Genomic DNA, 22,580 nt, shown 5'->3' with positions numbered 1-22,580 from the left:
ACACATTGAAGCCACAATCCTATATGGCTCAGCATTGTGTAGTAGTTATGCAAGCAGAACCATATTGCACTTCCACAGCATATCTACTCTGAACACTTAGATCTGTGTGGATTGCCATCGTGGGTGGCTTAACACTGCCTGATCCAGCTTAACTCAGGAAAAGCTACTTAATATAGTTTTCTCCTATGGCAGTGGTTCTCAACCTGGGGTCCCCAGATGTTTTTGGCCTACAACTCCCAGAAATCCCAGCCAGTTTATCAGCTGTTATGATTTATGGGAGCTGAAGGCCAAAAACATCTGGGGACCCCAGGTTGAGAACCACTGACCTATGGTTAAGCAAATCTGGGGTGAAACACAACTTCTGAAACACCTTAGCATCATACCTGGCATATCAGTCTGTTTTGCATTTGTTTACACCAAGTCCTTTTATGAAAATGCATCTCAACATTATTTATTTAGTAATATTATTTATTTTGCAATATTTACAACCGAGCTTGAAATTTTACAGACAGAATGTTTTATATTTTTTTAGAAAAAGCTTGGAAATGGAAGGATTTGAAATGAAGGTTTACTCTCTAAAAACTATAATGTGTTATCTGTGTTTCTTCTTTCAAATATTCTGGTTTCAGTGAATGGAGGTTGGTCATCCTGGACAGAATGGTCTAACTGCAATGTACGCTGTGGCAGAGGATGGCAGAAGAGGTCCAGGACCTGCACGAACCCTGCTCCTCTTAATGGAGGTGCTTTCTGCGAGGGAATGTCTGTGCAGAAAATTACCTGCACTTCCTTGTGTCCTGGTGAGAAAAAGAGAAAGACAGAAATAATACTGTTACTTTAACTTGAACCCTTAGCACAGTGTTTCTCATCCTGGGGGATGGTCATGGGGGTTTTGTGTGGGAAGTTTGGCCCAATTCTATCGCTGGTGGGGTGCAGAATGCTCTTTGATTGTAGGTGAACTATAAATCCCAGCAACTATAACTCCCAAATGTCAAGGTCTATTTTCCCCAAACTCTACCAGTGTTCATATTTGGTCATATTGAGTATTTGTGCCAAGTTTGGTCCAGATTCGTCCCTGTTTGTATCCACAGTGCTCTCTGGATGTAGGTGAACTACAACTCCAAAACCAAGTCCCTTCTGCTGTGGTTTTCAGTGGTTTTATGAGTGATGGTCACTCATTCACCTGATAGGTGTATTGTGTCCAAATTTGGTGACAATTCATCCTGTGATTTTTGAGTTATGTTAATCCCACAAACTAACATTACATTTTTATTTATACAGACTAGCCATCATACCACACAACACAGTAACGCATTACTGTGGCCCACATGGGGGTTCTGTGTGGGAGGTTTGGCCCAATTCTATCAGTGGTGTTCAGAATGCTCTGTGATTGTAGGTGAACTATAAATCCTGGTATCTACAACTCCCAAATGTCAAGATTCTATTTTCCCCAAACTCCACCAGTGTTCACATTTGGGCATATTGAGTATTCTTGTAGAGTTTGGTCCAGATCCATCATTGTTTGAGTCCACAGTGATCTTTGGATGTAGGTGAACTACAACTCCAAAACAAAAGGACACTGCCCACCAAATCCTTGCAGTATTTTCTGTTGGTCATGGAAGTTCTGTGTGCCAAGTTTGGTTCAATTCCATCATTGGTGAAGTTCAGAATAATATTTGATTGTAGGTAAATTATAAATCCCAGCAACTACAACTCCCAAATGGCAAAATCAATCTTCCCCAACCCCACTAGTATTCATATTTGGGTGAAACGGGTATTTGTGCCAAATTTGGTCCAGTGAATGAAAATACATCCTGCATATTTACATGACGATTCAAAACAGTAGCAAAATTACAGTTGTGAAGTAGTAACAAAAATAGTTTTATGGTTGGGGGTCACCACAACATGAGGAACTGTATTGAGGGATCGTGGCATTAGGAAGGTTGAAAACCACTGCCTTAGCACTATGAAAAGTAACTCCGTTGTGTGTCCTTCTTCAGAATGTTGTTCTACAGTCACATGGACGTCAAGCATCAGGTGCTAGGTCTGCTCTTCATGAGGCATCCTTACGTTGTGTGGTATGATGGAGATTTCAGCTGTGCCAAAATATTTATGACAATAAATTGACATAATGGATTGATAATTCTGTCTAGGGATGGAAATAATATTCAGAAAAAAAATTATTTCAATGTCATGAAATCCTGATTAGACGAGTATTGGATTATCAAGAATCTTCACAGTTTGGCACTTATTTTGCACAAAATTCACATATGGTTGTTTTGTACAGGAAATGGCATTTTCTGTGCAAGAAACGGATTTTTCTTTGCAGAAAATATTTCTATGCAGAAATATTATTTCCCCCTCAAGAAAATAGTTTCCTGCACAGAAAATGTTATATTTGCACTTATTTTCCTCTAACTTCACATGTGGTTGACTTCCATGCAAACAGAGAAGGTGTTGTTTGGTTTGTTGTAAGTTTTTTGGGCTGTACAGCCATATTCCGGAAGCATTCTCTCCTGATGGAAAGAAGGAAAGAGAGAAGAAAGCATGGAAGCAAAGAGCAAAGGAAGGGAAGAGGTAGAGAAAGAAAAAAGGAGAGAAAGAGAAGGAAAAGGAAAAGGGGAAAGGAAGGAAAGAGGTAGAGAAAGAAGGAAGGAGAGAAGGAAAGAAGAAAAGGGAAGGAAGGAAAGAGGGAGCAAATGAAGGAGAGAAAGAAGGAGAGAAAGAGGGGGGGGGGAGTTTGGCCACAGCAACACATGGCGGGTACAGCTAGTCTATATAAATAAAAATGTAATTATTTGTGGGATTAACATAACTCTAAAACCACTGAAGAAATTGACACCAAATTTAGACACAATACACCTATCAGGCCAACGAGTGACCATCACTCATAAAAACACTGAAAAGCACAGCAGAAAAGTCTTAAAAAGCCAAAAAACACAAAAAATACATTACATACAAATTACATATATATACACAAACACATGTATATACACATATACACAAATATATACACACACATATACATATATATACACACAGAAAACACATACACAGACTGGGCCACAGCAACACGTGGCAGGGAACGGCTAGTATATAAATAAAAATGTAATGTTCATTTGTGGGTTTAACAAAGCCACCAGTTGTAGGGACATTCCTGATTTGTCAGGGTCTCCTACAACTTGTAATGAATCTATAAAATCGATAACACAGCCACTAGCCTGTAATATGCTCTTTATCTTTGTTTGGTGTGTAGCGCGGCTTGACTCGAAAGTATACGAAACAGAGATTTGGATTTAAGAGAAACTGTAATAAGTTTATTGAAGTATAGAAGCTTAATGGTTTCAGTGTTTCTTAACTCCTAGAGGTACATTTCTTTGGTGGTTACATTTATACATTTAGTGGTTACTTTCATAAAACAACTCTTAAGAGGACATTCCTGCTTCTTGGCAGGGGGTTGGACGGGATGGCCCATGAGGTCTCTTCCAACTCTTTGATTCTATGATTCTATGACTGTTCTTTCCACTAGACCGATTTTAAACTTATTTCCTTCAAAATGTGTTTCTTTCCTTAACTAGCCTATTCTTTCCCTCTGTTATCTCTGTTACAGTAAAAATTCTTACTGGGGTTCTCTTCCCCTTTTTGCTCAAACCCTAACTACTAATCTAAATAAGTCAACTTGACCTATCTAAACCTTCCTGCTTCTCAACACAGTAGAACCAGCTTTCCCTGCGGTTCTCTGACCACAGACTGCCTATTTAAAATGCCTGCTTTTGCCAAGTGGCAGTTGGCTTCTCCCCTTTTTCCATTGCAACCCATCTCAGAGGGAGCTGAGCTGGCTACCATCCCCTTAGTTATGCTATTTTAAATATTTACCCCTTTAAACACCTACCTATAGTTATACATGACTGTAGGTTAAAATTCGCACTTGACCACAGTGGGATTAGCATAACTCAAATACCACTGGGCAAATTGACACCAAATTTGGACACAATACACCTGTCAGGACAACGAGTGACCATCGCTCATAAAAAAACACTGAAAAATACAGCAGAAGAGACTTAAAAAGCCAAAAAATAAAAATACATTACAATTCATGCGCAAAACCACATATATACACATATACACAAATACACACACATACACACACACACACACACAAAACACATATACACAGACTGGACCACAGCAACGTGTGGCAGGGGACAGCTAGTTAATCATATAACACAGAAATTCTCTCTTGACCCCCAGAATGTCCATAAAATAATGCTAGTTAGCATGTATGAATGCATTTTCATTTTGGTACTCACAAATCAACACAATTTCCTTGACAACTTCTTAAAAAGCTTTGATTTGCCACTTTCTTCAAAGCGATCCTCAACCTACAGACTATAGCAGAAATGAGCATGAAGAATAGAACCGCCAATAGTCTATTGTGTTCTTCTGAATTCACCTTCTTGCTGCAAATGAAGCTGGACTGTGCATGTCAGTAAATTTTAAGATTGCCTGCTTATTCTCTTTAGCTTTTATTATTCATAGTCCTTTGAACACCATAGGTGTCTGTTCATGTCCACAGGATTTAAATTGGAATTTATTGAAACTGGGATTTCTTTTTCCCCGTTCCTTTCTTTTGATCTGCTTTTGTTCATTTCAATATTGTGCACACAAACAATATAGAGTAGAGCTGGACAAAAAGGAAACTGTTGTAAGTCAGTGAACAAAAACATATTCATCCTTGGGAATTTTTTTAGGTAGTCATTAACAAATGTCCTACAAGCCCCACTGTGATATTTCTCGTCCACATTGGAATTATCTATGACTCTAGATTTGACTGGACCTTGATTTTTTTTCACACCAAGAATTCTTTTATTCAGGCATAACATCAGTTGTTACTAAAAACATGATGCTTCATAGGAAAACCATCAGACCCAGAGCATCCAGATCCCAAATGAGATGAGCAGTGGTGAATCTACCACTCAACTATCAAGCTTGCAAACTTTGAGTTTTGTCTGTTTGTTTGTTTTGTTTTGTTAAAAATGTAATACAAATGTCTGGTTGCTCTTGACATGATAAATAAATAATACCACTAAAAAAGAATAGGATTTAGAGACAGATATCAGCAAAGCAATCAATTAGCAGAAGACACATGTTTATTTCATGTACGCATCCATGAACATTGAGAGGACATTAAAGGGAGCACTAATTGCCTCACTATAGAAAGGAGGGAGAATTTTAATTCATATTTGGATAAGAAATTTCATGAAGATTCGATTTCTAAAATGAACATATAAATGAAAGTGCAATCCTTTATTGACATCCAAACACCCAGGATTTTGTGATAAATAAAAGTGTGTACAAAACGATGTACATGTTTGCAGAAATATACAGTATACATAATCAGGGGCGGCTCGTCCATTACACGAAGTAAGCGGCTGCAGTACACTTTTTTTTGCCAGGGGCGCAGAGGCGCCTCTGTAAATGCCCCTCGACCGCCACTTGAGGAGCGCCCCCTCAGCTCACAACAGCCCTAGCAGTCAGGGGGGAGCCTCGGCTTCCTTGCCTCGCTGCCGGGCGATCCTCTTCCCGAAGGGGCCGGGCCCTTGAGCCTCGCCTAGCCCCTCTTGTTCCTGCTCCACCCGGCCACCGGGTGCACGCGCAGAGCTGGCGCTCAATCGTTCTCCACGTTCAATCCCTTCCCCATGATGGCTCCCTTTCCCAAGCCCCCAGCACTCCACACACCTCGCGCTCCTCTCCTCTCCCCAATCCGCAGGTGGGCCAAGGGGCAGAGCCGCCACGGCGCACTTGCTCCCTTGCCTGGCCCGCTTCAGGTCCGGAGGCGTGTCTGAAAGCCTCGGCGTGCTCACCAAAAGTCGCCTCTTCTCCTGACTTTCTCCTCAACCATTGGGACCAAGAGGAAGAAAGAGAGAGAGGCGGAGATGCCCGCCTTTCCTGAAGGTAGGTGCAAAAACAAAGGAGGGAGCAGAGGTGGGTGATACCTCCAGCCGGAGGGGCTCTCTCTCTCTCTCTCTCGGTCCCAATGGCTGAGGAGAAAGCCAGGAAAGAACCTGAGGGCCTGCTTATCCCCCTACCAACCCCACAGATTACTCCGGTCTGAAGACCAAAATTTGCTTGCAGTCCCTAACATCCGGACCTATCATTTGTCATCTACTAGACCAGTGTTTCTCAACCTGGGAGTCAGGACCCCTGGGGGGGTCGCGAGGGGGTGTCAGAGGGGTCACCAAAGACCATCAGAAAACACAGTATTTTCTGATGGTCATGGGGATTCAATGTGGGAAGTTTGAGCCAATTCTATCATTGGTGGAGTTCAGAATGTTCTTTGATTGTAATGAACTATAAATCCCAGCAACTACAACTCCCAAAAGTCAAAGTCTATTTTCCCCAGACTCCACCAGTGCTCACATTTGCGCATATTGTGTATTTGTGCCAACTTTGGTCAAGATCCACCATTGCGTGTGTCCACAGTGCTCTCTGGAAATAGGTGAACTACAACTCCCAAACTCAAGGTCAATGCCCACCAAACCCTTCCAGTGTTTTCTGTTGGTCATGGGAGTTCTGTGTGGCAAATTATGTTCAAATCCATCGCTGGTGGTGTTCAGAATGCTCTTTGATTATAGGGGAACTATAAATCCCAGCAACTACAACTCCCAAATTACAAAATCAATCCTCCCCTAAACCCACTAGCATTTACATGTGGGTGCATTGGGTATTTGTGCCCAGTTTGGTCCAGTGAATGAAAATACATCTTGCATATCTGATATTTACATTATGATATGTAACAGTAGTAAAATAACTGTTATGAAGTAGCAACAAAAACAATGTTATGGTTGGGGTCACCACAACATGAGGGACTGTATTAAGGAGTCACGGCATTAGGAAGGTTGAGAACCACTGTACTAGGCATAGAGCCTTCTCGATTGTAGCCCCTTATTTATGGAATGCCTTGCTGGTGGAAACTCGAACCATTCGAGACTTATTTGCTTTTTGGAAAGCCTGTAAAACTTTTCTTTTCCGGCAAGCTTTTGATGGGCTATGTCTGTCCTTGCTACCTATTGTTATTGTTACGGTTGTTTTAAAGCTAATTGTATTGTTTTAATCTATTTCTATAAACCGCTCCGAGCCAAATTGGGAGTAGTGGTATACAAGTTAAATAAAAAATAAAATAAAATAAAAATTGATTTTTCACCTGTATTGCTGAACTCTCCAAAACAATTTGCCATCTAAAGCATGCAATTTATTTCTTCTGTTTAGTGGACGGTGGTTGGGAAGCATGGAGTGAATGGTCTGTATGTAGCCCTGAGTGCGAGCATTTGAGGATCCGTGAATGCACCGCTCCTCCTCCACGTAACGGTGGGAAATTCTGTGAAGGACCAAATCAAGAGTCAGAGAACTGCACTGAAGGTCTTTGCATTCATGGTGAGTAGCTTTGATAGCAAGTGTTTATGTTAAATTACCCAAACATACAATTATCTGTCTAGATAGATAAGTAGGAAAGTATTCAAATTTGCAGCCTTAAATGAAGACTCGTAAACAATTCTATGAATCATGTTAGAGCCTCGTAAGAGTCGTACATAGTAAAATATTTCCACAAGTATTTTTGTGTAAGAGAGAGATAGCAGCTTTGAAATTCATTTTGCTGAAATCTTTTTGCTTGGAGCTCATATCCTTTGAAGTTTGTGGAAAGACTTACAGTTGCTGGAAGGGAAGTTTTCAACCTGTGGTGAATAATATATCAGGCATTACCTTGGATGCTGTATTATCGGTTCAGAAAATGGATCACATTAATGGGTGAGCACAGGCTCTCTGCTTGTCCAGATGAGGAGCAAACCTTACAAGTATTTCTTTTGACTCTCCAATAAAGATCTTGAAGGATTTGACCTTTTCAGCTTCCTATAATACACCTCCAGAATATATTTCCTACATAAAAAACAATGTATGTTTAGTAGGCCTGGGTAACAACGGAAAAATTTGTTTCTAAAATCGATTCGTTTTTTGGGGGGATTTGCGTTTCGATATTTAAAATAATTACAAAATTTTCCTTTTAAAAAGTTCGATATTTACGAAATTTCGTAAATGGTAAAAAAAATAACGAATCGATTTCCGAAACAATAACGAATCAATTCGTTAATGGCGGACGCGACCGCGAAATACGCTAAAAAACCTCCAAAACCTTCTGAAGCTTCCCTCTCCCTCTGTTGTTGACTGTTGGTGTGATATTATAATTTTTTTCACTAATTAAACCATAAAACTGGCCCAGACATGCGGAAATAATAACGAAACGACCTCGGAACAATAACGAAACGAATACAATAACGAAATACGAAGCATTTACAAAACGTCTTTAAAAATTCGTTTTTTAAAAAAATTGCTCCAGAATGGTTCGTTATCGCTTCGTAATCAACAAAATTAACGAATTATTAACGAATTACGAATTAACGAAACGAAACCGCCCAGCCCTAATGTTTAGGTGCAAATGAATCTTTACAACAAAATCCTCAAGTACAAATAGTGCTTGAAAAGTGTTTTGTATTCTCATGGAACACAGAGAAAATTGTCGAAGGCTTTCATGGCTGGAATCCCTGGGTTGTTGTAGGTTTTTCGGGCTATATGGCCATGTTCTAGAAACATTCTCTCCTGACATTTCGCCTGCATCTATGGCAAGCATCTTCAGAGGTTGTGAGTTCATAGATGCAGGCGAAACATCAGGAGAGAATGCTTCTAGAACATGGCCATATAGCCTGAAAAACCTACAACAACACAGAGAAAATTGTTAAAATTATTTATTCTTACTTAATGGTATGAAATAAAGCATTTACACCTCTAGTGTGTGTGTGTGTGTGTGTGTGTGTGTATCTATATCTATTAGGGATGTGCAATCAATTAAAAATGGTTCAAAAGTCATTACAAAACTGGAGGGTACTGGCGCTTCATTTCTAAAGTGTTTCTAAAATATACTTAAGTGAAAATTTTGTTACTATAATGACACTAATGAAATTTCGTTATTATTTCGTAGTAGTAATTGCGCATAATTAAATTACTATAATTAGGGGAATTTCAGAGACTTCGTTTCTAAAGTGTTTCTAAAGTATACTTAGTGAAATTTTTGTTACTGTAACAAAAGTAGTCGTAACTGTGCATAATTAAATTACTATAATTAGGGAAATTTCAGAGACTTCGTTTCTAAAGTGTTTCTAAAGTATACTGAGTGAAAATTTTGTTACTGTAATGACACTAATGAAATTTCATTACTATTTCGTAGTAGTAATTGCACATAATTAATTACTATAATTGGGGAAAATTCAGAGATTTCTAACTCCCTCATTTTTAGAGTTATTGGGGTGAAACTTGCTACAATGGTAGAGCACATTTACCACTCTTTGCCCATGAAGTTTCAGAATGTTTTATTTATCCATGGATTTTTGGTGAATTTTCAGGGTTTTTTTTAAACAACAATTTTTAATAATAAAGAAAATTTGTCCCTAGTTTCAAACCATTATTTCCTGTTTAATTGTGTAGTCCTTACTTTGAAAGTAGTTGTTATTCTCCAGAAACTTTGCTTTTGAGGCAGCAGCTTCACTAATTTGGTGGAGACTCAACAAAGTTATGCTATATATAGGATAATATCTCTTGCTCAAAGAAAAGTTTTTGCAGTGTAATAAACTTTTGACTTTTTTTCATGACAGAACCGATTAGGAAATGACATTTATAACCCAGGAACAGAAATCATAGTGTAGAATATTGACACATCCATTTGAATTCTGGCTGGTTACAGACTGATCTTCGCTCCTAATTGGGGCTTTCTGTTGCTAATGCATACTGGAAAATGTAGTTTAGGGCAGAGCCTTTTGAATTCTTTGGGATAGGACTCCTCCCCTTCCCAAAAGGCACTTGTGCTGTCACGTGCTGGGCCTGTGAAAAGGTCTGTAGACAGGATGTGTTCTGTATGCCCAACGGGATGCCAGGGGTGCCTCGGATTAGAGGCCCTATAGATTTCCCTAAACAAAGTCTTTAGAAACTTGGAAAGTTTAACAAAGTTCTTTATTAGTGCTTGGGTCTTCAATAATTCAAACAAATACTTCAAGGCTTTGAATCAACTGGTGGCTTTCTTAATCTGGTCCACAAGGGACAGGCAACTATCTTCGTGAACTGTTTCTTCATTATCAGGGAAATCCTTGACCTCTACCTGGGCAATCTGTATTAGGCTCTGTTGGTGTGGGCCCCTACACCCAGTCCAAATTGCATTACGGCTGCCACGAGTGGTCCTTACCAAACAGAGTCCTTTTGTAGATTTCCAAGAAGAAAGAAGGCCTGGCTGTAAAGCTGTGGGACTGGATCCCCCCAGCAAAGCTATGCTTCTCTGTAGAGCTGTGGGACTGAATTCCCCCAGCAAAGCTATGCTTCTCTGTAGAGCTGTGGGACTGAATTCCCCCAGCAAAACTATGCTTCTCTGTAGAGCTGTGGGACTGGATCCCCCCAGCAAAGCTATGCTTCTCTGTAGAGCTGTGGGACTGGATCCCCCCAGCAAAGCTATGCTTCTCTGTAGAGCTGTGGGACTGAATTCCCCCAGCAAAGCTATGCTTCTCTGTAGAGCTGTGGGACTGGATCCCCCCAGCAAAACTATGCTTCTCTGTAGAGCTGTGGGACTGGATCCCCCCAGCAAAGCTATGCTTCTCTGTAGAGCTGTGGGACTGGATCCCCCCAGCAAAGCTATGCTTCTCTGTAGAGCTGTGGGACTGGATCCCCCCAGCAAAGCTATGCTTCTCTGTAGAGCTGTGGGACTGGATCCCCCCAGCAAAGCTATGCTTCTCTGTAGAGCTGTGGGACTGGATCCCCCCAGCAAAGGCTGTAGTGCTGTGGAACTGGATCCCCTCAGCAAAAGCTTGTGGCGGAGCCGGCTGAGTGTCAGCTGCATTAAGATCACTCTGACCAAAAGGTTGGAGTGGGTTTCCAACCAATTGTGTATAGCCTGTTGTCGACCTTTGCAACCCGAAAGACAGTTGCATCTGTCAAGTAGGAAAATTAAGTAGCACCTTAAAGTGTGGGGAGGCTAAATTAACTGATTTATGAGGCCATAAAGAAGACTCCAGCAAAGTATTCCAGGGGGGAAGCATGCGGGGAATGTGGAAGTGCTTCATCAGCGTCGAAGATGGACGATGAAAGCGACAGCTCCCCTGGCGGCCAGGAAAATTAAATAGCCTCTGTGTATGTCTGTATATGTCTGTGTGTCAAAAATTGGCATTGAATGTTTGCCATATATGTGTACACTGTAATCCGCCCCGAGTCCCCTGCAGGGTGAGAAGGGCAGAATATAAAAGCTGTAAATAATAATAATAATAATAATAATAATGACGAAGCTTTCTACAGGTGGAACTGATTCACATCCTGTACAAAAGGCTTCTCTGTGTGAACTGAACTAGAGGTCCCCTTTTCCCCTCCTAAACTCAGAAAAAGGGGTGGAACTAAAGAACCTAATGATGATTGATGGGTCATTGGCCCTATAATTGCAAACCAAGGGAAGCCACTTTATTGCAAAATGCATGGAACCTTGGAATACATGCAAACACTCAAAGAAAAAAAAGAAGCTGGAGCTCCTGGTACAGCCCTACCAGAACAGCACTGCTCCCTCTTTTCACTGCTCCTCATGCCGAGAGAGACTCCATTAAATCCAGGAAGAGAAATGGCAAGGCAGGCACTAAGGCAGGCAGTATTTTGGCTTAATGGTGTTGCTTCCTAGCACTGAATATTAAACTGTCTTTGGGATCCTTCTGAGTTTTACAAAAGGAAAAGGAAAAAGTATGGAGTAAGTTTCAGTTCTCAAATATTTGGCATGTGCCACACAAATGCTTCGGATATGGCTTCCGACTTAGAACCTTCCGATTTTCTTACGATTTCCGACTCTTTTGATTTTTTGCACATGCCTAATATCTATATCAGGGGTCTTCAAACTAAGGCCCGAGGGCTGGATGCAGCCCTCCAAGGTCATTTACCCGGCCCTTGCTCAGGATCAACCTAAGTCTGAAACGACGTGAAAGCACACAACAACAACAACAACAACCACAACAACAATCACAACAACAATCCTATCTCATCAGCTAAAAGCAATAATTTTAACACATATAAACCTATTAGTGTTTCCCATTGAAACACTAATAGGTTTATATGTGTTAAAATTATTCTTCATTTTAATTATTGTATTGTTTTTAGGTGTCTTTTTGCACTACAAATAAGGTATGTGCAGTGTGCATAGGAATACATTCATTTTGTTTTTCAAATGATAATCCGGCCCTCCAACAGTTTGTGGGATTGTAACCTGGCCCACTGTTTAAAAAGTTTGAGGGTCTCTGATCTATATCTATACATATTATGTCAAAAGGTAGAATTCTAAATTCTAATCACTTCTCAACAACAGTTTGCTCTAGGCACTGTCAGGCCATTATATGCTAATCAAGGTGGTCAATTGAAACATTCACACCTAGCTCCAGCAGACAAGAGTCCTTTGTCCCACCCTGGTCATTCCACAGATATATAAACCCTTTTTCCTAGTTCCAACAGACCTCACTACCTCTGAGGATGCTTGCTATAGATGCAGGTGAAACTTCAGGAGGGAATGCCTCTAGACCATGGGCGAAAAAACCTACAACAACCCAATTCGAAATTGATTTCAAAATGTATTTCATTAATATGGTTAGTATGAATTTTCTCAAGTATACCTAATCAGAATAGCAACCAGAAACTTGTTCATATGTCTCATAGGTATGTAGAATACTATGACTCCCTATTTGAGCCAGTCAATTTACTGGACAGGAAATAATTTTAAAATACTTTACAAGCCAAAATGCACTTGTTCATGTGGAACTAAAAGTATCAGTAGTGGTGTACAGGAATGCCTACAACTATTGGGTTCTGTGCCTGTGAATCTGTCGTGCTGGTTTCTGCTTGATCATCCTGCTGTGCATGAAATGAACTCTTCACCATAGGCAATCATTAAGTAAACCTCTGCATTTCTATGTTGATCTCTGTCCTTGGCATGGCTACAACACAGCATAGAATCATAGCTGAAAATGCTTCAAAGTATATCAAGGCTAGCCCACCTGCTCATATAGGAAATAAATTCCTAAAGCATCCCAATCACTTTTCCTTAAAACTATTAAAACTATCCTGGAAAGAAGTGACAAGTGGAGTGCCGCAGGGTTCCGTCCTGAATTAGATGAAGGGCTAGGAGGTATGGTCATCAAGTTTGCAGACGACACCAAATTGGGAGGGATAGCCAAGACTCCAGAGGACAGGAGAAGAATTCGAAACGATCTTGACAAATTAGAGAGATGGGCCAAAACTAGCAAAATGAAGTTCAACAGTGACAAATGCAAGATACTCCACTTAGGCAGAAAAAACGAAATGCAAAGATACAGAAATGGGGGACAATGCCTGGCTCGAGAGCAATAGGTGTGAAAAAGATCTTGGAGTCCTCGTGGACAACAAGTTAAACATGAGCCAACAATGTGGCGGCAAAAAAAGCCAATGGGATTTTGGCCTGCATCAATAGGAGTCTAGTGTCTAGATCTAGGGAAGTAATGCCACCCCTCTATTGCGCTTTGGTTAGACCACACCTGGAATATTGTGTCCAATTCTGGGCACCACAATTCAAGAGAGATATTGGCAAGCTGGAATGTGTCCAGAAGAAGGCGGCTAAAATGATCAAGGGTCTGGAGAACAAGCCCTATGAGGAGCGGCTTAAGGAGCTGGGCATGTTTAGCCTGAAGAAGAGAAGGATGAGAGGAGATATGATAGCCATGTATACATATGTGAGAGGAAGCCACAGGGAGGGGGGAGAAAGCTTGTTTACTGAGTAAACAGAGTAAACATAATAGCATCATAATACATTAATACAAAATGCATTAAAATACAGATCATACAATATCATACAATTACAAAAGCCAGTAACATCACAAATTCATCACCATCCGCCAGTGTGGACAGCCGTTATTGACTCAATCCTCATTCTGCAAATGCTATATTCCAAAGCCAAGATTTTACCAGCTTTACCAGCTTTCTGAAAGTCAAGAGGGAAGGGGCAGATCTAATCTCCAATGGGAGAGAGAGTTCCAGAGCCGAGGGGCCACCACCGAGAAGGCCCTGTCTCTCGTCCCCACCAGACGCGATGGGGTCCCCGGTGGCGCAGTGGGTTAAACCCTGTGCTGGCAGGACTGAAGACTGATAGGTCACAGGTTCGAATCCGGGGAGAGGCGGATGAGCTCCTTCTATCAGCTCCAGCTCCTCAGGCGGGGACATGAGAGAAGCCTCCCACAAGGATGATAAAAACATTTAAAAAATCATCCAGGCGTCCCCTGGGCAACGTCCTTGCAGACGGCCAATTCTCTCACTCCAGAAGCGACTTGCAGTTTCTCAAGTCACTCCTGACATGACCAAAAAAAAAAAAAATGAATTCATGTCCTGGCATTGAATGTTTGGATGTTGTGTCCTCTTCAGGCAGAATATAAATGTTTTAAATAAATAAATAAGCCAATCTTCTGCACATGTGTAAGCAAGTTACAAGAAATAGTGCTGGACTTAAGGTTTTGTCCCATTTTTTCGACTGTCTTCAACCAGTTCAACAGAAATGGTTCTAAAAGAATTGAGTGCTGCAGGGTTCCGTCCTGGGCCCGGTCCTGTTCAACATCTTTATTAATGAGATGAAGGGTTAGAAGGCATGATCATCAAGTTTGCAGACGACACCAAATTGGGAGGGATAGCCAATACTCCAGAGGACAGGAGCAGAATTCAAAACGATCTTGACAGATTAGAGAGATGGGCCAAAACTAACAAAATGAAGTTCAACAGTGACAAATGCAAGATACTCCACTTTGGCAGGAAAAACGAAATGCAAAGATACAGAATGGGGGACAATGCCTGGCTCGAGAGCAGTACGTGTGAAAAAGATCTTGGAGTCCTCATGGACAACAAGTTAAACATGAGCCAACAATGTGATGTGGCGGCAAAAAAAGCCAATGGGATTTTGGCCTGCATCAATAGGAGCATAGTGTCTAGATCTAAGGAAGTAATGCTACCCCTCTATTCTGCTTTGGTTAGACCACATCTGGAATATTGTGTCCAATTCTGGGCACCACAATTCAAGAGAGATATTGACAAGCTGGAATGTGTCCAGAGGAGGGCGACTAAAATGATCAAGGGTCTGGAGAACAAGCCCTATGAGGAGCGGCTTAGGGAACTGGGCATGTTTAGCCTGAAGAAGAGAAGGCTGAGAGGAGATATGATAGCCATGTATAAATATGTGAGAGGAAGCCACAGGGAGGAGGGAGCAAGCTTGTTTTCTGCTTCCTTGGAGACTAGGACGCGGAACAATGGCTTCAAACTACAAGAGAGGAGATTCCATCTGAACATTAGGAAGAACTTCCTGACTGTGAGAGCCGTTCAGCAGTGGAACTCTCTGCCCCGGAGCGTGGTGGAGGCTCCTTCTTTGGAAGCTTTTAAGCAGAGGCTGGATGGCCATTTGTCAGGGGTGATTTGAATGCAATATTCCTGCTTCTTGGCAGGGGGTTGGACTGGATGGCCCATGAGGTCTCTTCCAACTCTGATTCTATGATTCTATGAAAGGAGAAAGAAAACCAGAGAAATAGTCATGAACAGGATTCTTGATTCTTGTGTTTACTGTGCTTATAAAGTGGCTGAGAAATGTGTGTGAATGTGCCATTTTTCATTGTGCAAGTATCTCTGTGACAGCCAACATTCTTCACCACTTCCTAAATATCGCTTATAGCCCAAAGGAAGGCATCAGAGTGCAGCTCCTGCCACAGGGCTTTTTCAGATCAGGAGGTATGTGTAGCTAGAGAGGCTGCTGAGAGTAATGAAGAGAGATGTAGTAGAAAAGCAAAACTAAACAAACAGGAGTACATAGGAAGGACAGCAAAAGATAAACAAGTGCTTCTGCCTTCAGCATCTTGCAGTATTATGGCACTTTCAAAAAATAGCATCTAAAGAAATTCCGGTGAGACCTGAGATGGAAGGAAAGAAGTTTTCATGAGAAAATAAAACTGCTGGAATATTGGAAGACAAATGATGGAGGTGGACACAGCCCTGATTTCCTATATATCTGAGACTGAGATAGACTTATGAACACCTGAAACCATATGTAAGTACTCTCTCCCAAAGTGGAACATTTGGGGAAGGACCTAAACAGAATCCATATGTTTTAAACATCTAACTTGGACAAAACTGTCACCCTTCCATTTCAAAAGCATTCTGATGCAAAAAAATTATCGTGTCAGGAGCGACTTGAGAAACTGCAAGTCTCTTCCGGTATGAGAGAATTGGCCATCTGAAAGGACGTTGCCCAGGGGATGCCTGGATGATTTGATGTTTTTATCATCCTTATGGGAGGCTTCCCTCATGTCCCCGCATGAGGAGCTGGAGCTGATAGAGGGAGCTCATCCGCCTCTCCCCGGATTTGAACCTGTGACCTGTTGTTCTTCAGTCCTGCCGGCACAGGGGTGTAACCCACTGCGCCACTGGGGGCTCCACTCTGATGCAATCTGACACGTTGACTAACCTACCTTTGCATCTGTTTGGTCCCACGTTGGATAGAGTTCACCAGCTGTTGCACTCCAGGACAGGAATAACCCCCTGACTTTAAAACACCACACGTTGAATAGGGAAAACAATTCTTTTATTGAAGATTAGTAAAATCAGCAAAGTAAAAATACACACACACACACTTTAAAGGAATAGGTAAATCCAATTAGGTAAAAATATAAGCAGGAACAAATTAGTCCAAGATAGAGTTCAGCAATGTCCAAAAACAAAGTCCACAACTCTCTAACAAAATCCAAAGAACCAGGAAACATTGATCCAAAGCATGAACAGGTAATCACAAGAGACAAAAAACCAAACCAGGAAACAAGAAATCCTTAAGCATGAGTCTTCCAAGCAAGGCTTCCATAAGACGAGGACAAGTACTTAGCAGGATTCTAAACGATGCTTCATCTGGCTATATTTTCCATGTTTGGAACATTTAAGCTTTTCCAAGTACTCAGGAATTGGTTTCACTTTTCTTGAGCAGCCCATATCTTTTTCTGTTGGAGCCTGGCAGAACACCGAAGGCATTGCTCGGCCTGTCTGTTTTGACTACCGTATATACTCAAGTATAAGCCGACCCAAATATAAGCTGAGGCACCTAATTTTACCACAAAAAACTGAGAAAACATATTGGCTCAAGTATAAGCCAAGGGTGGGAAATGCAGCCACTACTGGTAAATTTCAAAATAAAAATAGATACCAATAAAATTACATTAATTGAGGCATCAGGAGGTGAAATGTTTTTGAATATTTACATAAAACTGTAATTTGAGATAAGACCGTCCAACTCTGATTAAATCATTATTCTAACCTTCTTCAATATAAATGTCCTTACATATCCTTCCAACAATAATAAAAAGAGTAAAATAATTAATGTAATAATAATAATAAAGTAAAATAATGGAAATGCAATAATAAATGCAATAATAGAGTAAAATAATAAATGCAATAATAAAGTAAAATAATAAATGTAATAACAATCATAAATAGTGTAAAATAATAAATGTAATAATATGGTAAAATATTGTAAATGTAATAAGAAAGAGAGTAAAATAATACATGAAATAAAACGAATATACTAACAATAATACTAATAACAGAGTAAAATAATAAAAAAACCTTGACTCAAGTATAAGCCGAGGGGAGCTTTTTCAGCCTAAAAAAGGGGGCTGAAAAATTAGGCTTATACTCGAGTATATACAGTAATTTCCGTCTGCTTATCTATATGCTCATTAGTTTCTGTAGGTGCCGAGTTGTTTTCAAGCCCCAAATCCTGGGAACTCTCTGGGAGCAATTCAGGGAGTAAACCATCATCCCTATACACTGTAGGAACATTCTCATGGGAAACTACACTTTCAACAGGTGTCTCTATGTCATTCTCTGCATCATTATCACTGACCAAACCATTGCCATCTTGAACATCATTCCCCACATCCAAAGCACACTGACCCTGAAACACAATCACAGGCTGAACACCAACACTAGCTTCAGGGCCCCTTCAGATACATCTAAAAAAGATATTTATGGTTGAGTATTGGTGGAAAGAGAACAAGAATGAAACTGGTGTCAGTGCCGCCTTCTTACATTTTTTTCATAAGTTTTCATAAGATTGTGCATTTTATCGGGAGCCCAAATTTACATTTCTGCTAGTGCAATCACTTGAAGTACTAAAGCAATTTCTCTCCCACTCTCTCAGTGGTGCTTTTACTCCTCTGTGGATCACACAATGTGTTTGCAGCAGAGCATTCTGTTCATTCTTATTTTTGCTTCCTCAGCTAGTAGCAATTATACTGACTAGGCTGCTTTTCTCCCCCACATCATCTTGCAATATGTTCCATTCCAGCTCCAATCCCCTCCCCTTAGGGAGTTATGAAGGAAGCAGAGTGTAGTGCTTCAGTAAAGTAATTTCTGAGTGTTTTCCCCCCATTTTGTGTGTTTGCAGGCACAGCTTGTTATTGTCTTTCTTTTCATCAGAACAAAGTGGATTTGAACCAATTCTGTCATTAAGTAGCATTTTCTTTCCCTAACATGCTTGGTCAAAACCAGTTTGACACGACATTGTTTTCCATGATTTTGACCTTACTCGGGGAATGCCGAGTAATGCTACCTAGCCAGTAGGACTGTGCACGGATACGTTTTTCAAGACAGGCTTTGGTTGTTTTGGCAAGTCATAATGACATGGGCGCCCCGCCATTTTTTCCATCCACAACAGACCACTCAGCTGCCAGAAATGACTGTTTTCTGTTTCTTTTGGGGTGCAGAGAAGCAGCCGCTCACCTGCATGGCTTTTGCTGTGAGGCTGTTAGATAGTGTTCTATCTCAGTGCCTTTGCTGCTCTTAGGATCACTCCACTTGCTTTTGGTCTTCAAAATTCCAATCTTTTCCTTTGGCAATTTCATTTATTTTTCTTTGTTTAATATCTTTTGCTCCTTTTTTTTTTTTACTATTTTGCTAGGGAAGTGAGGGTCGGCATGCATTTGGAGGGTGTAGTGAAAGGACATTTGGGGGGTGTTTGTTTAAATATTGGGATGGTTTACTGAAGGGAGGAAAGAACCTGACTCGGTTGAGTCCCCCACAGGGGGAATTTAATTCATCCCAAGGTCTCACTGAAGGATATTAGGAGAAAGTGTCAGGATTAATTTAGATATATGTGTGTTTTAAATGTGCTTCTATGTAATTTCAAGATGGAGTTTAATGTGTATTAGAAATTACTGTGCAGAATGTCCATGAGGCTGTGATTAAGTAACCTTGAGAGAAATGAGATAATGTATGTTCTGGCTGGGAACAGAAGGGAGTCCCCCGTCTCAGCCAGAGAGAAGAGAGATAAGCAGATGTTCAGAGACTTTCGGTTTTCCACTAGTTCCTGTTTGTAGCTCGCTGTGTTAAGACGTGTCTTGGATGTACTTAGTAAAACTTAGTTTCTTTTGTAACTGAAAGACTGCAGAGTCCTTATTTTGCACTCAGTGTCTGCTGATCTGGCAATCCTTCTGCTGGCAAACGTCAACACTCTGACAGAAAGGATTCCAAAAACTTCTAACTGTCTGATGCCTTAACCCAGGACTAGTTGAAGTCTGATGCCTTAACCCAAACCTAGTTGAAGGATATTACAGAGAAAAACCCCAGAAGAAGTGGTTTTTCAACTCTGATGCCTTAACCCAAGTCTAGTTGAAGGATATTAGGGGAAAGGACCACAGAAGAAGTGGTTTCTTAAGTCTGATGCCTTAACCCAAGTCTAGTTGAAGGATATTAGGGGAGAGGAACCCAGAAGAAGTGGTTTCTTAAGTCTGATGCCTTAACCCAAGTCTAGTTGAAGGATATTAGGGGAGAGGACCCCAGAAGAAGTGGTTTCTTAAGTCTGATGCCTTAACCCAAGTCTAGTTGAAGGATATTGGGGGAAAGGACCCCAGAAGAAATGGTTTCTTAAGTCTAATGCCTTAACTCAGTGCTTTAACCCACTGTGCCACCGGGAGTTCCGGTGGCGCCAAATTGAGAAAGATTGAGGATATGCTGCTAAATATTTTGGGACTTTGGCTTAGGAACTTGCTTTTAGGACTAATAATATTACCTGTTCTGCCCCCATGCTCTCTTAACTACTTGGAAGGTGAACTGGCTATGCATGGAACAGATCGGAGACCATATAGTTTAATCAAAAAAGAATTTATTAACTGACAAGCATTTTAGACTTTCTCTTCTCCTCACTACAAAGTTTTTATGAGGAGAGGTAAAGTCTTTGAAAGGAGCCCCTGGTGGCGCAGTGGGTTAAAGAGCTGAGCTGCTGAGCTTGTTGACCGAAAGGTCACAGGTTTGAATCTGGGGAAGCGGTGTGAGCTTCCGCTGTCAGCCCCAGCTTCTGCCAACCTAGCAGTTCAAAAACATGCAAATGTGAGTAGATCAATAGGGGGAAGGTAATGGGCTCCAAGCAGTCATGTCGGCCACATGACCTTGGAGGTGTCTACGGGCAACGCCGGTTCTTCGGCTTAGAAATGGAGATGAGCACCACACCCCAGAGTGGGGCACAACTGGATTTCATGTGAGGGGAAAACCTTTATCTTTACTAAAGTCTTTGAAAGATAAGCACAGTTCTAGCCGAAGTTAGGCTCTTTAATCTTTATGTCTTCTTGTTGTCTCTTTCTTGTATGGTGTTCAGCTGTCTCTAAGATTGTCTCAGAATTTAGCTCTCACTGGACTTGAAAACAGCTCTGACTGGACAGGCTATTTTGTAGACCTTCCGGTCCTCCTCTGTCTTAACCTTCCAATCACAAAAAGGCTGACTCTTCCAAGAACCAGAAGTTCATTGTCTGAGTCTCTGCCCCGAAGGGGATTCTTAAATAGTCAGAGGGATAGAGGCTCCAAATGCAAAGAGGCTGTCTAGACTGACCCCCCTGAAACTGTACATAAAATATTAATCCCTCTAAGTAAAAAGTAGAGGTAAACAGTGAGGGTCTTAATGGGGCACGGCACTTCCAGTTGACTCCAAACTCAAAAACACCCAGTATCCATTTGAATTATACTCCTTCTATTCTGCTCTTCTTATATCTGAGAATACAGAGAATGTGCATTCTGTTTGAATTATGTTGGAATTCTGTGAACCAAACAAAAGGAAATCAAACTCTGGTATTTTATTTCTTAGTGTGGAAGGAACTAGAGCATATCTTTATAAAGGGAAGAGGGAGAAATTCCCAAAAATAGATTTTGTCAACAGCGTATGAGAAAATGTTTCATTCATAAAGCTGGACCGAAAGTGATCTCGGAAATAGATGCATTCCTTATGTGTTTATTAAGTGCATCTTTCTCTCTCTCTCTTTTTCTCTCTTTTCCATGCTTCCATTTCCTCTTCCCCCTTTTAGATAGAAAGCCTCTTCATGAAATAAAACCCCAAAGTAAGTTTTTTTCTTATATTTCCTTTGACAAAGGTTTCCTTTTTATATAAAAAACACATTATTTTAGCTAAATATAAATTAACTAAAAATAGATTGCTGAGTAGGCAGCAAATGCAAGCCCTTTCATAGACGTGCCATTCATGTGTTCACTGTTTGTGCAAAGACAAGAGCTGGACGGGGTTTGCTAGCTCCGTCTTCAGCTTCAATGTATTTCATTGTCTTTATTCCACTTTTTCCATTGTCTGAAATTCTGGACATAAACATGTGCAGACTTTTCACTGAATGCACAAAGTCAAGGAATTAAATTAGTAGCTTAATTGTTATCCGAAGGTAAAAATAGAGAGTGTTATCCCTCCTATGTTAGTACTCAGTGAGTGTGTGAAGGCATGATGAAATGGGATATTAAGTAAAAAAGGGTGAGATTTCTTCTCATTTATGGATTCACATTTTATTAACTCACACTTGGAGGATGGGTGTACATGTATGTGGCTTCAAGTCATCCATGGACAAAGATTGCATGTATTTTTTTAAAGGCAAGGGATACTCCAAGATGGTTATGCCAGTTTATCTGAATATTTGGGATGCCTATATTTGGGATGTCTTCCCCTTAGCATTTTTGATAGTCTTTATTATTATTATTATTATTATTATTATTATTATTATTTACGGTATTTATATTCCGCCCTTCTCACCCTGCAGGAGACTCAGGGCGGATTACAATGTACATATAATGGCAAACATTCAATGCCATAGACACACAACATATATAGACAGACGGTCAGAGGCTATTTAACATTCCAGCTTTATTATGAGGGTATTCTGGCCACCAGGGGAGCTTTCACCTCACCGTCCATTTGTAATGGACTTCCTCATTCTTTGCATGCTTGCTAAAGAGTTTTATGGCATTGTAAATTAGCCTTCCCGAATAAGCGGTGCCTAAATTTCCTACTTGACAGATGCAACTGTCTTTTGGGCTGCAAAGGTTGACAGCAAGCTACACAAATTTGTCAGAAGCTCACTCCGACCCGGGCTGGCTTCGAACTCATGACCTTTTGGTCAGTAGTGATCTTAATGCAGCTGACTCCCAGCCAGCTG

The 22,580-nt window shown here is 40.8% G+C and overlaps 1 protein-coding gene across 2 annotated transcripts in view; it reads left to right on the top strand.

Moving 5' to 3' along the window:
• The window catches only part of UNC5D (unc-5 netrin receptor D), a 571,167-nt gene that overhangs the window by 417,284 nt on the left and 131,303 nt on the right, over positions 1-22,580 (top strand). The window contains exons 6-8 of one of the 2 annotated variants that reach the window (XM_067470686.1): positions 630-797; positions 7,267-7,431; positions 21,453-21,485. In XM_067470686.1, the coding sequence (XP_067326787.1) occupies positions 630-797; positions 7,267-7,431; positions 21,453-21,485 (366 nt within the window). The remainder of the gene's footprint in view (positions 1-629; positions 798-7,266; positions 7,432-21,452; positions 21,486-22,580) is intronic. The other variant, XM_067470687.1, reaches the window with a different exon arrangement.

Source organism: Anolis sagrei, chromosome 7 (assembly GCF_037176765.1).
Source record: "Anolis sagrei isolate rAnoSag1 chromosome 7, rAnoSag1.mat, whole genome shotgun sequence".
Lineage (NCBI taxonomy): Eukaryota > Metazoa > Chordata > Lepidosauria > Squamata > Dactyloidae > Anolis > Anolis sagrei.
The sequence above is the reverse complement of the archived record's forward strand: the minus strand, read 5'-3'. Positions and strand labels throughout refer to the sequence as shown.